Source organism: Haliaeetus leucocephalus, unplaced genomic scaffold, assembly GCF_000737465.1.
Source record: "Haliaeetus leucocephalus isolate CR32 unplaced genomic scaffold, Haliaeetus_leucocephalus-4.0 Scaffold687, whole genome shotgun sequence".
NCBI lineage: Eukaryota > Metazoa > Chordata > Aves > Accipitriformes > Accipitridae > Haliaeetus > Haliaeetus leucocephalus.
Window position 1 is genome coordinate 4,529,207 of NW_010973123.1, and position 14,733 is coordinate 4,543,939.

At 42.3% G+C, this 14,733-nt stretch overlaps 1 protein-coding gene across 1 annotated transcript in view; it reads right to left on the bottom strand.

The window, feature by feature from the left end:
• Positions 1 to 43: 43 nt before the first annotated feature.
• The window catches only part of LOC104839631 (nucleolar RNA helicase 2-like), a 15,019-nt gene continuing 329 nt past the window's right edge, over positions 44 to 14,733 (bottom strand). The window contains exons 2-16 of the mRNA XM_010580013.1: positions 14,363 to 14,675; positions 12,876 to 12,951; positions 11,680 to 11,858; positions 10,368 to 10,485; positions 9,513 to 9,698; positions 7,429 to 7,574; positions 7,031 to 7,180; positions 5,585 to 5,746; positions 4,900 to 5,019; positions 4,384 to 4,457; positions 3,092 to 3,251; positions 2,121 to 2,255; positions 1,254 to 1,298; positions 571 to 752; positions 44 to 468 (exon numbers count right to left, since the gene is read on the bottom strand). Coding sequence (XP_010578315.1) covers positions 429 to 468; positions 571 to 752; positions 1,254 to 1,298; positions 2,121 to 2,255; positions 3,092 to 3,251; positions 4,384 to 4,457; positions 4,900 to 5,019; positions 5,585 to 5,746; positions 7,031 to 7,180; positions 7,429 to 7,574; positions 9,513 to 9,698; positions 10,368 to 10,485; positions 11,680 to 11,858; positions 12,876 to 12,951; positions 14,363 to 14,675 — 2,086 coding nt within the window. The 3' untranslated portion in view covers positions 44 to 428. The remainder of the gene's footprint in view (positions 469 to 570; positions 753 to 1,253; positions 1,299 to 2,120; positions 2,256 to 3,091; positions 3,252 to 4,383; positions 4,458 to 4,899; positions 5,020 to 5,584; positions 5,747 to 7,030; positions 7,181 to 7,428; positions 7,575 to 9,512; positions 9,699 to 10,367; positions 10,486 to 11,679; positions 11,859 to 12,875; positions 12,952 to 14,362; positions 14,676 to 14,733) is intronic.

The following is a 14,733-nucleotide window of genomic DNA, read 5'->3' on the forward strand; positions in this document are numbered from 1 at the left end:
GGGTAACCGCACCCCCCCTCCCCTCCCCTGCCGTTTCAAATTCTTAATGTTCTTCCCCCACAGCCTCCGTGACGGGGCTGAGGGCAAACGGTACCAAGCATGGAGAATCAGCAGACAGCACCCCAACGGCCACCAGAGCCCCGGCTCCCCTGGGACGCTCTCCAGGAAGGGGGCCGAGGGGCTCAATCTCAAATTTTTTCTGAAAGAAATTTTTTTTTAGAACCAGATTTTTTTAATGCAAGGGCTGCTGAACAGGCAAGGTGCAGTAACTGTCCATGTTTGGAAGAGTGCTGTTCCCCCACAGTGCTGAGTTTCCAGTGAAACACTCGTCCCTCCAAGACGCATATGGAGTTCAGTTTGACGGCAGGAAAATGGCTGCAGTCGATTTGATGGGCAAAAAGAAGAATCTTCCAAAAAAACAAGTCATTTCAGCAAACGTGATTCTTAGCCATCCTCAAAGACAGGCTGCTTTATCAAGGAATAAAGACAAAGAGCAATGTCTAACAGGCTTTTACTTTTCGATAAAAATCACCTCAGTCCCATATCTGTACCAGAGGTTAATCAAGTGACCTGTTAAAATCATGTCCCCGGTTTCCATTCTTAAACCAGTTGTTTCTCTTGAAGCCACCGTCACCTTGCCTCCCATTTCCGAACCTGGAGAACCCTCGTCCCGCCTCCTGGGGGTACTCTTCCAGCTCAGGCAATTCCTTTGCCACCGACAGCTGCCAGCGCCTGGTGTCCCTCCACTGTTCCTGAAACAAGACCAATGTGACGAGACTTTATGTGCCTGCAGGTGCGTCCAAGGTACCCTACATCATTAAAAGCAACGTTGAATGCAAAGGCATTTCCAGACAAATCCCACCCGCGCCAAAATAGACCAGCAGATCCCTCTTGGGAGACGACTCATGGTCCTGTGACAAAGGATAAACGATCACAGAGGGACAAGAGGGAGTGAAGTAGACAGAAAACTGGTTAACTCTCAAATACACCGGAGAGGTCAAAACCCAGAGTAGCCATAGAACACAGGATTTTGTTTAATAAAATCAGGTAATACTGAAACAAGAAAGAGGCATGCCAGGATATTTTCTAACAACTGTGCTGTGCTCTTTCTAGTGACACTGTTCTCTATGCAACATCCTTACTAAAACACAAACTTCATCCTCCCAAACCACCCTATATTCAATCCTATCTATGGCAATCACCAAATTTCAAATCGCCACGTTCCAAAGCCAGTTCTGGCTACAAAAACATACCTGTATGTTACTCAGTTCGCCAGCAGGGATATCAAAGCACACCCCCTATAACAGAATAAAAAGAGGCATTTGCTTTCCAAAGATATATCCAAGAACAGAAACACACAACTCCAGACAGGCAGCACCTGCAACCACCCACACACACTAAGTGTAGAAACCAGAAATGGCAGAAAGCATGGTCCTTTGGTGAAAGCTTTTTATATAAGCTGAAGGAAAAAGCAGTTAAAACACAAAACTCAAACCAAAATGAATATTTGAATGCTCTGCGCTGACAGCAGCATTGCCTGCAATCAGCCTGCCTGTTTAAAAGACAGGTGTCATCTGGCACCACAAGCTTTCTGAGAACACGCTTGCACAGAATACAAGTGTCAGACAAGTCAAGAGCCAGGCTGACAGTCAGGTGAATGCTCTACTGCTCACGTCAGGCAGTCAGTCACTGCCCTGCTCTACATCTGTCTTTTCAATGCAGTGGTATACAGTGTTAGCACAAGTTTACAATGAAAGAATAAAAGTCACAGCAACCACTCCCACTATATACATATTTCTGATGCTTTCTTCTTTTTTTTAGGAGAGAATTTCTGCATTATCATTTAGGAGCAATGTCTCCATTCAAATAAGTGTCTTCTAAAACACTCAACTAGCTTCAATGGTTGGGTTTTTTTTTAATAGTGTATACATAAACAGCAGTTTCAGGGGGCCTCCTAACAGGTTACCATTTTCTGAGAAATTAGATTGAGTAGGGATAGAGTGAGGTATCAACATTTCTATACTGGTACTTCAGAACTCCTGCCTCAATCAACACAAAAACTGGCCCTATGTGTACACACACACACAACACCCTCCTTCACCAAGGTTGGGCCATCTTACCATCTTCCCCTTGAGGAAACGCATTCCAGATACTTTGTTATCAACTTCCTCACCAAGCTGTTCTTTTAGTCCTCGCCAGGCATAGCCCATGGCACGCATTTCTATGGAACACGTTAACACCATCGTCACAAAGCCCTTCAGGAAACAAACAGAGAAAAACATTTACAACGCTAAACTTGGCTGGACAGCCTGTAACTCACTAACTAATGAGCTATGCAACAACTTGTTAATGTAACATCGTATTTAATCCTAAGAAATCAGCTTCCCAAAAATGAAGCAACTAAAAGTCTCCTAAGAAGCTGAAGGCATCCATCTAACCTAGGATTGCCCATCAATACAAAGGCCAACACCATTTCTGTATTTTTAGCCAGAAGCAGAGACGAATTTATTCAATACATAAAGTTACCACTAGAAAACAGGTTAAAAAAAATCCAAACTGATACAAGAAGCACAGTCCAGTCACACGCTATTTCCAAAACTCTGTCACCACGCAATGAACTGGGCCAAGTTCTCCCTAAATGCATCAGAAAAAGGAAGGGCTGTACTTTTCTTCTGTCAAGATCTCTTTGAAAACAGGTAATCACTGCTAGACTTACTTGAAATATTACAGAAATGTAAAGGCTTCCTGGGAAGGGAAAATTACAATAGCAGGAACCACTCTATTAGCTTGTAAAATATCATTAGTTAAACTCTCTTAGATCATCAAAGTCTTCTGTCACTTAGATCTCTGGAGAAATTATTTTAACTCTCACAATAAGAGAACTTACTAACTGATTTTGAGTTTCTCTGGTTTCCTGCAGAGTACCAGTAAGAGCTGATTTCAGTTAAGGAACGAGCAACAAACCAGGAGCTGGGGATAACAGCTATTCAGAAATCCTACTGAAAGAGCCTGAGAAGAAAATGCTACACTTGGACTGGATGCAAGCAATTCATTCATCTATTCTTGTTAACATAGGTATAATGTTACTTACCGCAGTTGAGTTGAGTAAGGAGCGCTGCTGTATGTAAGATGCCCCAGAAATATGGGCTAGAGCTGCAGCCAGAGCAGCAACTGCACCTTTTTCATCTATCAGCTCTTGAGCAGATTTTCTGAAGTAGTCTACTGCAGAAGGAGGAATGGCCTCCAACAACCTACATGGTGACAACAAAAGTTTAAGAGATCAGCAAAGGTCAGGGTGAAGTGCAGTCATGTTTAAGACATAGGCTTCAGACAGCTTTCAAGATTAAGGAATTATCTCCAAAAGCCCTGGCTATCATGCCTATGCTTAACTACCACTCATTTAACTCAACACCTTCAGGATGCTGAATACCCACCTTATCTGTTCCATTAAGCTAAGCCTCTTGAAAGACGCGTTCAAAACCGAGGATGTACAACGTGGCATGTTTGAAAGCATTGATAAAAACATCAAGGAAAGGCTCTAAAATATCAGCATTCTTAAGGCCACGCCCAAGAATCCACAAAAAAGTGTTGCCAGGAAACCCAAGAATCCTTCACTTTTACTTGACAAGGAAGAGAAGCAAACCACTACAATGCCACTGCTGGGCTGGGGCAAGGCACCTCTTGCTCTCAGTGGAAGCTGATTAAATTGGTTATTTCTGGGAGAGGCAGTGAAAACAAGCTGGGAAACCGAGAACAGCTACTTCTCTAATGTTATTGTTGGTACACCAGCACTTCCCACCATTATTCAATACGCAGGGAACCCAACACCATGCCCATCATCTCCTTTACACTGGTCAAATCCTCACTAATTATAATCACCTCTGTCAATGCATTTCCACCAATGCGCAGCAAATGTAAACAGAGCTGCATGGAATAAAAAACACAACCCTTGAGAATAAAACGATACAAAGAAACACAGGAGAGGCCTACAATACCCACAGTACTGCAGAGTAACTCCTCATTATACTAAGTATTACTCTTTACACCCTGCTACTGTATCATCCGAGTGGACAAAATCAGTTTCCCTGCATGACAGCAATTCCCCCTTCTGCTATTGATTTCTGATGATATAAAAAAAAAGCTAATTTTTGCAAGAATTTAGAGAACGTTATGTTCTATGAAAAGGTCTGTGTTAAAGCACATAGAAGTTTATTGATATCAGCTGATGAAAACAAGTCATTGCCTACATGCAAACCAGCTGACTTTTACGACATAGGCAAAGACATGTTCACACACAAGTCTGATCCCTTAAAGCTTTGCATTAACAGCATTGTTGTTGGCAAGATCTCTAGACACCTTTTAAGAACGGGCAAATAAACTTACTTTTTGGCATCATTACTTGAAGCTTTAATTACATCTGTAGCAGAGGGAACACCTATACGCTTAAATGTAATCCCCTGAAATCAAGAAAACAGATTACAGTTAAAGTTGTTATCAGCACTCTACAACACAACCCTACCTAAGTCACATTACTGCGACCCCTAGTCACTCCCTGTTTAGAACATCTGAGTTCCTGCCTTTGTTAACTTGGAACTACTTTACATCAATTTACATGCAGATTGTAAAGGCATGGTCTCCTTCACGCATTTCGGTCACAATCTGCTGGCTGGCAGCAGCAGAATACTGCCAACATGGGGAAACTCATGAGACATTAGAACAGGTTGATACAAAAGCATTTACAAACACTTACCAAATAGCAACATTTTAGTCCTACTGGACTATGGGACATGAGTCTCACACCGGACTCACAAGCAGCACATGGTTACAAAGTCTAAGAGTGGCAGAGTCTTTTTAGGAGATGAGTCATTTCATCAAGCAGAGGTCTGAGGTACAACTCACCGCTTTGTGCTCAACTTGTTTCAGAAGATCTTCTTCTCTTCTCTGAAATAAACAAATGCAGATCCCGGTCCGGCCGGCTCTACCCGTACGTCCAGAACGATGGATATAGGAATCAACATCCTTCAGAAATTCAGATTAACAAGACAAAACCTTATGTCATTTAAACTGTTGACATTTGTACAAGAGAGAAAATGCAAGCTAAATTCTAAGTCAGACGCCTAAGGAGTGAAACTTTATGTCTCTACACCCAAACTCATAACTACACACAAACCACTCGGGTTTGTGTATGCTACCCTGCCCAAGATATGCTGCCTCAGGTTTAACAAACACTATTGACGTAAGGTTTTTTTAAAATAAAAAGCTTCACTGCAGTTTCAAAAGAAGAAAAAGGCAGCAGGGGTGGTTTAGAATTATTATGAAACTCAGCAACATTCAGAAGGGATTCAGAAATGCTGAAACAATGTCAAAAGCTATCTTACGACTTTCCAGAGTAACCAAAACCCATCACTTTTACTTTAATCAAAGCTCAAAATGTAAAAGTTTTACTACAAAATTCTAGGCCAGCATTTACAAAAATTCCACTTCATCTGTGAATCAGAACATAACTCCAGTGAAACAGAGAAATAACCCACTATTCTGTCACAAAAAAAAAAATTACAATTTTAGTTTCCCCTAAATGACTTACTTTTGGTGGTGAACACTGTATAACAAGGTCAACCTCAGGAATATCCAAACCACGGGCAGCTACATTTGTTGCAATCAGAACTTCAAACACACCATTTCTAAAGCCTTTTAAAGTAACTTCTCTCTGTTTCTGTGGAATGTCACCATGCAATGACTGGGCATCCTGCCAGTGAAACAAACCATTAACATGTCATTTAATACAGGAGTCTAGGCTGCAGTATCTAAAGACATTTAACTACAAAACCCAAAACATCATGCAGAGCAACAGAAAATAATTATACAGCTGATACCAAAGGAATATAAAGCGTCCTACTTTGTGGTTTGATTCTTCTCTGGGACAATAATACTCATAAGCAGCAGTTTTACCATAAACATTATTATTTGTAGCACACCCACAGCAAACTACAATTTGCAGTCTGCCATGCCAAAAGGGCCCACTTCAGCTTTCACTTCAACTGGAACAAATGGAAGCAACTTTACTTAGGCAGTGCTTGTCAATAGCTGGTAAGAGACTTTGCTCCCTTCCCTGGGAAGCCATCCCAAAACCCACAGAAGCTGAAGTGAGGTTTCCAGGGCATTCCCAAATCCTATAGGTGATCTGAACAACCTCCACATTTAATGGGACAAGGAACAGATCAAGTCTTTGACAAGGAGAAAGGGAAGAGTCACAAGCTCAGAATTCAAACAAGTAACATGCTAAAGCAGAACTTACTAGCCTGAGAAGAACTTGTCACATACTGACACGAGAACAAAGTCAATGGATTTACCATGAAAGCAGCAGGGCCAACCAACAAAAACTGTTGCTGTGAGATTTTAACGTGGATGGTATATGACATTTATCAAATACTGGGCAAACTATGTATTCCCACCACTGCTCTTTCTCCATAAATTAGTATTTAGCATCAAACAAAACTTTCTCTGAAAAAAATCCAGCACCTTTCCCCACACTCAAAAAAGGGTAACAATTCAAGCAAGCATAGAACACCTGCTCAATATATCACCTGAGTTCTGAACAAACTATTAAATGACCTTCCAAGGGCAACAAGGCATTCCATTCTACCGTTATTAGTTGGATTTTCCTGAATACTGACTGTTCAAAGAATAAATGCCATTAAGAGATGGGAATCCGAAAAGCACACTAACGTGAGATGGAATATGTGCACTATACTAGCTCCTGTTTATTACCATTATTACTATCTCCTGGTTATTCAGCATAAGCTACATATTTTCCATTGATCCTGCATAGTTTTAAAGCCAAAGGAATAAATTCATAACCACAGCCAAGACGGTATTTTAACTGCAAAGCTCTACTTTTAAAAACAGCTTTCATAAGTCTTAAAACCACCCACAGAAACAACTTCATCCACACAGCTGCAACCTCATATTTATTTCAGGGCATTCAACCCCGAATATCCGTAACTGCTGCTCTCCGTTCAGACCCCAGTACCTGTTTCAGTGAAGCATTCATAGCTAGTTCATTTGCTTCCTTTTTGGTCTCACAAAAGACAATGGTCCGCCCATGGCTGCCACTGTAGACTTGAATGATATCCCCAAGAACTCCTGCTCTCTGAGATGAACGACACTGTATAGCCAAGTGCTGTTTGGGAAAGAAACATGATAAGCATCTATGTTAAATCTAAGCCACGCACAGGACAGCCAAATGAGCACAGAAAGAATTTAAGCTTGCAAACTACTTTCCCCATATGAAAGCTTTGCTTAAAAAATTTGTGTGTCAATCATGTGACAAGTGATTCCATACTCCCATTTGTAAAGTCAATGCCGAACCCATTTCATCCAGGCTACACGCTCTCAGGACCTGCACCACTCTGCAGCAGAATCACTCACTTCCACAGTTGTGGCAGTCCTCTGAGTCTTCTTTCCAATCAGGTCAATCTGTTCATATTCATCTTTCATGTATTTTTTTGCCACATCATACACCCATCGTGGACAAGTTGCAGAAAACAGCAGTGTCTGGGGGTTGTTCTCAGAACCTGGAAGGAAAGGCCACTGATTTCAGTCATCACAACACACTCTGACACTTGAGAACTGATGAAAAAGCAACAGATATGCTCTCAAATTGAGAGGTTTACATGTGCAGTAAGCCAGCTACAAGAAGAAAACTTAGAAGCAATTAAACATTTTTAATAACCTTTAGACACCAAAGGCAAAATTACAGTAATTTTAACTGGACCAAACTGAATCAACCCTTCATCCTGCCTGAGAAGAAATGCAAGACACATTTCTAGATCATCTGCTAAAAATGGTTTAGAGTGTGCCTGAAGTCCTCCCACATACCTGAAAGAACTCTTGTCTCAATTCCTTCTTGCCTGGTATTCCAATACTAACTAGCTGTGAACAGTATGGCTACGTGCAAAGGAAAAAGGCAGGCTAAAAAGGACACTCTGCAGACCAGGGAAAGAATTACATACCAAGACAGATTACCCCAGCTAAGAACAGTTTAACAAACAGTATCTTGAAAAAGTTTAACCTACCTTCATTGCTGCACACAATCAGACAGAAAGAAACACACATTGCAAAAGGATGCTTATTATTCCCTACAATTTATTTTCCCGTTATAAAGAAAACTTGTAAGATTGAGTACTTATGACAGCTCTTCCAAAACCTACATAGATTTCCTTTTTTAGAAGATTATCTGTACTTTTTGGCTGTCAGGACAAAGACCAACTCTGCAGAAATGGGGAGAATGTAGCAGTCAAGTAAAAATGACAGTGGCTGTACTGGGTCAAACCTAAGATCCATGAAGCTCATGTGCTCTCTCCAACAGTAGCCAAGTCTAGTTAACAAAGATGTGAAGAAACTCTGCCAGCAACCACCTTTCTGTGGCTTCCAGAGCCAGAAGTGATAACCTTCCTTTTAGTAATCCTTGATATTTCTACTTCCAGTAATTCAAGTCACTTTTCAAAACTTTTGGCGTTAGTACAATGTGGCAAGGAACTCCACATTATTAAAATAACCTCCTTCTGCTCTGTACCTGCTACCCGGTGGCTTTGATGAATGCCCACTACATCAGAAAAGAGCAAATATTCCCTAGTTGTCAACTTTGTGTTATGACAAGCATACAGACATGCCTGTCCTGGTTTCAGCTGGGATGTAGTTAACTGTCTTCCTAGTAGCTGGTACAGTGCTATGTTTTGAGTTCAGTATGTGAAGAATGTTGATAACACTGATGTTTTCAGTTGTTGCTCAGTAGTGTTTAGACTAGAGTCAAGGATTTTTCAGCTTCTCATGCCCAGCCAGGGCACCTGACCCAAACTGGCCAACAGTGTATTCCATACCATGGGACGTCCCATCTAGTTTAGGAACTGGGAAGGGGGGGGCAGGGATTCGCCGCTCGGGGACTGGCTGGGTGTCGGTCAGCGGGTGGTGAGCAATTGCCCTGCGCATCATTTGTACATTCCAATCCTTTATTACTACTGTTGTCATTTTATTAGTGTTATCATTATCATTATTAGTTTCTTCTTTTCTGTTCTATTAAATCGTTCTTATCTCAACCAGGAGTTTTACTTCTTTTCCTGATTTTCTCCCCCCTCCCACTGGATGGGGGGGAGTGAGTGAGCGGCTGCGTGGTGCTTAGTTGCTGGCTGGGGTTAAACCACGACAATGCCATAACCCTAACCCTATGCTCAGTCACTGCTCTCAAGACGAAGAACACTAGGGCTTAGGGAGCTGGATTGGGTTTGTTGCTTTTTTGCTCCCCCCCCCCTCCTTCCAGAGATGCCATTCCAGCCCTCCAGCCAACTGTCACCTTGCTTTGAACCTTTTCCAATTCTGCCTTACGCTTTTCTCTGAGGTCCAATACTAGCATCACACAAAGGATTCAAGTTGGGGGTGCACCAGCAGTTTTCAAAGTCGCATAACTGTGTTTTCTGCATTGTCCCCTATTCCTCTCCTTTTTTATGAAAATTTACCTTTTTTATAAGCAAATCCTAAGATTTCTTCCACTTGTTCAGCAAAGCCCATGTCTAACATGTGATCAACTTCATCCAAAACAACATGCTTCACATCGGAAAGTTCCAGCTTGCTATTCTGAATGTGGTCTTTGATCCGTCCAGGAGTTCCCACTAGAATATCAATGCCACTTTTAAGGAGATCAACTGGAAGAAAAGACAGAAAAACAAGGACAGTGTCAGAATACTAAGACACAACAAGGTAAAAAGCTACCAGTACACAGCAACACTTCTAATTTTAGAACCAAAAAGCTACTGCCCTTCACTTTAATCTCTGAATAAAGCACTACATCCAGTCCGGGTAACAAACAAGTAAGCTTAATGGTGGTCCAAGTTGCTGTGTCAGGAATACCGGCTAAACCACAAGCAAAGTTACAGTAAGATACGCCAACTTCCAAGCAGCAATCAGCTCCATTAGAAATCTCCAGAGCTTTATTAGATAAAAACACTTTAGTTTTTCCACTGAATTCTTTTTCACAGCTACCTCTGGAGACAGAGCCACACGCACATACACAGTTCTCTCTTTTCCTTGGACGGTCATCTAGTCCCAGTATATGTCCACACAAAAACCACGCAAACATGCAGTAAAGAAGAAACTCAAAGGACTCGTCACTTCACAGATCTACAACCATTCTTTTAAATAAATATTTATTGGAACTAAAATAACTCAACCCAGGCTGTATGGTTCCTTTGAAAGCAATGTCACAGTTCCCGAATGAAATGAAACTCCAAGGGGGAAAAAGCCAGTTTTATTCATGGAATGCATTTGGATAAAGTCAACTCCAACCCAGTAATAATTCCTTAGCATTTACTTACGCTGTTCTTTATATGGAGTTCCTCCATAAAAACAAGCCACTGACAGTTTCCTGGTGAGACTCTTGAAGTCTCTGGCTACCTGAGTGGCCAGTTCCCTGGTTGGAACAAGAACCAGCACCTGGAGGGAGTGAAAAGAGTCAAAAATGCAGATGCGCTTGGGAGAGGGTGCTAAGAGAAAAGTGTTTATTTCACATTAAACAGCTTGTACTCCCATTCTTATCCTACACTTGTTGCAGAGGTGCCCACAGCTCCCCACCATCCCAGCAATATTTCCTGCCACCGGGAGCCTGCACAACACAGCCTCATAGCCAGAAAGAGGAAACAAGGCAAAGCATTTCAAGACTAGCTGAGATGTAGGACAGCAATAATTTTTTTCTTAAGTTACTGCCACATAAAATAGACACTTCAGTAACATTACCAAGGACAACGAAGCTGCAGTTCAGCATTAAAGCGTAGGAACAGTTACTAAACCATTTGCAGTAGTAAGATCTTAAAAGATACATAGCATGACACACTCTAGCCATATATCCTCCTTTTCCACCTACCTGCCTTCTTCCAGTATCTATACTTCCCCCCTCTATTTTCTTTAAGAATGAAATGATAAAACAAAGAGCTGAATTCTCTAGAAATCTTTCAGACAATAAGATTTTCAAACTTACATTGCCTTTAAAGTTAATAAAATAGAAGGATGAAGTAGGCAACAAATCTGCAGACTTCAACAGTTTTTCAGTCCCATGATAAATATATGCACTTCATTTGCATGGGAATATGGTATCCAGTCACAGGTATCTGGTTACCAATTCCATCTCATGCTTAAGTAGAAATGTAAACAATACTTGCATCCATTAAGTTGTCTCCAGACATAAGGAGAAAAAAAAAAAAAAACAACCAACCAAAAAACCAAAAGCCTTCAGTTATTGCCATGGAATTTACAGTGAGAAACAACCTCAGTGAATGGAGACAAGTCCAGCTGACTCAACCACTACCTCAGAAGAGGCAGGGGATTGAACCCCAAAGCTGCACACTAACTTCCTGAGGACAGCAGTCTGGAATTCCACTAGCTACTACTGCAGTGCCTTGACCATTCTCCCAAACGCAGTCACAAGGAACCCTAAACATGAAATGTGTTACCACTGTGATGCTGCAAAATGTGTCACACTGTAGCTCCTGATTTGAGGAAAGTGTCCAGTATTACAAACACTAATAAAGGAGAAAGAAGTCCCAAACAAAAGTCCCCAAAGCCATTACAAAATCACTTTTGAAAACTGCCATAATCTAAGGTTTTTGTGTTAACCCTTAAGTGGTAAGTTACTTTTGGTGCACGGCCTCTTCTCCCATCTTGCGAGACGCTCTGAAGTTTTTCAGTCAGCGGAAGAGCGAAAGAAAAGGTTTTCCCAGTTCCTGTTCGAGCTTGAGCAATTAGGTCTTTGCCATCATATATGGGCTGAAAAGTCTTCACTTGCACAGGGAACAGGTATTTTACACCTCGAGCTGTAAGATAATCCAAAGAGGTTTCATTAAAAGGTGAACAAACAATTAGAAGCCCTCATATATAAGTAGCCTGAATATGTAGGGCACAACATGCCAAATCCTGTACACAACAGGAGATGCAACTTAGAAGAAAACAACGTATCTTTGTTTTTATTCCTGCTTTAGATCAAAAGGTATTCCCCGCCGCCAAACACGCAGCTGAGTATCCACACAGTATCCACAATGAAATATAGCCTTCTTTGTGATGTCTAGCATAAGACAACAGGAGAGGAATTAAAAAAAAAAACCACAACATGCTTTTTCTGATACAGCCCAAGATTTTGTGGTAGCTTGATTTTGAAGGTCAGGAGGAGGTGAGGGTGTTTGTTTCACAACATTCTAAAACTTCAGAGAGATTTTGCACAGTAGAAGCGAAACAATCCACCCAAGAGAAACTTCCAAGCAAGGAAAATGTAAAGGAAGACGGAGAATTTTGTCTGAGGAACAAGAATCACACAGCTTCCCAACACAGAGGACAAGAATTCTACAGTGATTACTTCCTCAACAAAACTAACTGAGAAGAGATATGAAAATGCCCAAAAGTATGAGAATAATCACAGACAATCTGTTCACAGGAGCCAAATAGTCTTCACATATAAAACATCATTACACTTATTTAAGAAGTGATATTGTAGACAGCAGATATGGGAACTGAAGTAAAGATACACAGTAAATAAAATGATGCTAACAAGAAGAGAAACCCTGTCTCTGGAATGTGTATCTAGGAATAACCACACCATTGAAGAATAAACTCACCTTAAGGCCTTTGAAACTGAACAGAACAGAAACTTTGTTCCTACTAACAACAGTAGATTCTTTGACTCTACAGTGACTGCTCCTGTGCATATTCTTACCACACAATAAATGTTAAGACAATTTAGGACAATTTACCCTGGGTTTCTGTCTCTGCTTATAGGGGTAACAGACTGCAATTCTGGACAAACATTTACAGAAATTTCTTTTACTACATTAACTAACCTTTGAGAAGGTTGATGGTGTTTTGGGAGAGAGGAAAATTGGAGAAGGCGCCTTCTTTTGCTTCTTCTGTCAGCTCCTAACAGAGTAAAAGAAAAAAAAGAAAAAAAGCTTATCAGCCCTAAGAGATGAGCAAATAACATATGCTACATAGGTACACAAGAAAAAGAAAACCCTTGTGATGCAGGTACTTCACAAACAAAAAGATCATCACAGCATAAAGTGGGCAACTTGAATCCAGCCACCCTGTATTAGAAGACAAGACACACTGACAAAGGCCGCACCACTCAGTGTGACAGAATTCCTACAAGCAAATCCTGTTTTTACATCAGTCTTGAGTAAAGACTTCCTGCCAAGGGTCTTCCTGCTCTTGTTACCTGCAACAACTTGTTCAAAACCACGACTGCTGCTATCTCATCCCTAATTCAGATATACCTGCACCATCTTTTAAGGCCCATGGCAAACAAAATGGAACAACTGCCCCTTCTGTGTGACCTTACTGCACCACGCACATATGCTCGGCAAGTCAGGAAAGGGAAACTACTTGTTAAAAAACTTAACTGGAGTCCACTGAAATCATTAGAAACTGTTTTTCAGAGCAAAACATATTTGGTGTCACAATTCACTGTGTGAAACAGGAATTTCCCTCTAAATCGCACCTACGTGGTACACCATGCAAAAAGCTTAACTTCACACACTAGTAGATACTTACTGAAAACTCACAATCTAGCTTCTACTTCAAAGATCTAAGAGATTGCATCATTAGACCCAACGTACAAAAAGTACTCTCTTGATTCACATTCCCATCTTAAACACAAGAGAGAAAACTACCTACAGAAGGCCCTATACAGGGGAAGACAAGCCACAGGGCCCTCTCGGACGTATGTACGAGGCCAAAGGTGAAACCTGAACAGGGAAAACTCCAGAAACAGGAATTAATGAGGATAACCGTGACCATCCCTTACAGGACACCTTGCCAAATACTTCTTCAAAGGGCCTGCCAGCAGAGAAAGCACCGTCACAGCACACAGCGGTGCACATTTCTGGGACGGTGACTGCCTGTGCGGCAGGGAGAATCCCTTGCGCTGCTGGACACAAAACGAATTGCTACATGAAGATGAAGGAAACCGCTTCCTGCTAGCTAGCCTCCTCCACCGCACGATAAGCTACTCCAAATGGCTTGGCATTTACCACCAAGGGGAAAGCACAAGGAGAGACAGCTACCACGTGTTGGTGCACGTGCTGCCGCACTCCACTCACCCGCCCGCAGCTCAGGTGGAAACAGGCGTGATGCTGGGCACTCCCTGATGCCCAGGAGCCGGTGCCGTAAATTTAAGGGGAACAGCAACCAACGCTGCCTACGACAGCGGCCTAACGCTCCCGCAGCCCTCACACGCCATCTCCGCACAGCACCCAGAACGTGTTATTAAGCCCAGTCATTATCAGCGGGATTTTAATTAAACAAGATAACGGCTCTAGAGCGTTACTACCTCTGCGTCGCCGTCCTGCTCTCCAGCGGTCACGTCGTCACCAGACGTGCTCTGGGCTGCCAGCGACGTCGCATCGTCGCTTACAGCGGAGGAAGGTTTCACCGTGCGCTCGGAGCCGTTGCTCTTCTCCTTGACTTTTTTGGTCTTCTTGGGCAGGGGGGGCTCAAGGTCACGGTCGCCCAGCTCGCTCTCCTCGGGCTGGGCCTGCTCGCCCTCAGCCTTACCGCGCCGCTTCAGCCTCTCCCGCCGCTTCACCTTCTTCTCCTGGGTCTCCTCCTGCCGAGGGAGAGCAGGCGTCACACGGAGGAACCATCTCCCTCGCCCGCCCCCTCAGACAACGCGCTGTTATTCGGCTGTAACGCCTGAAGCCC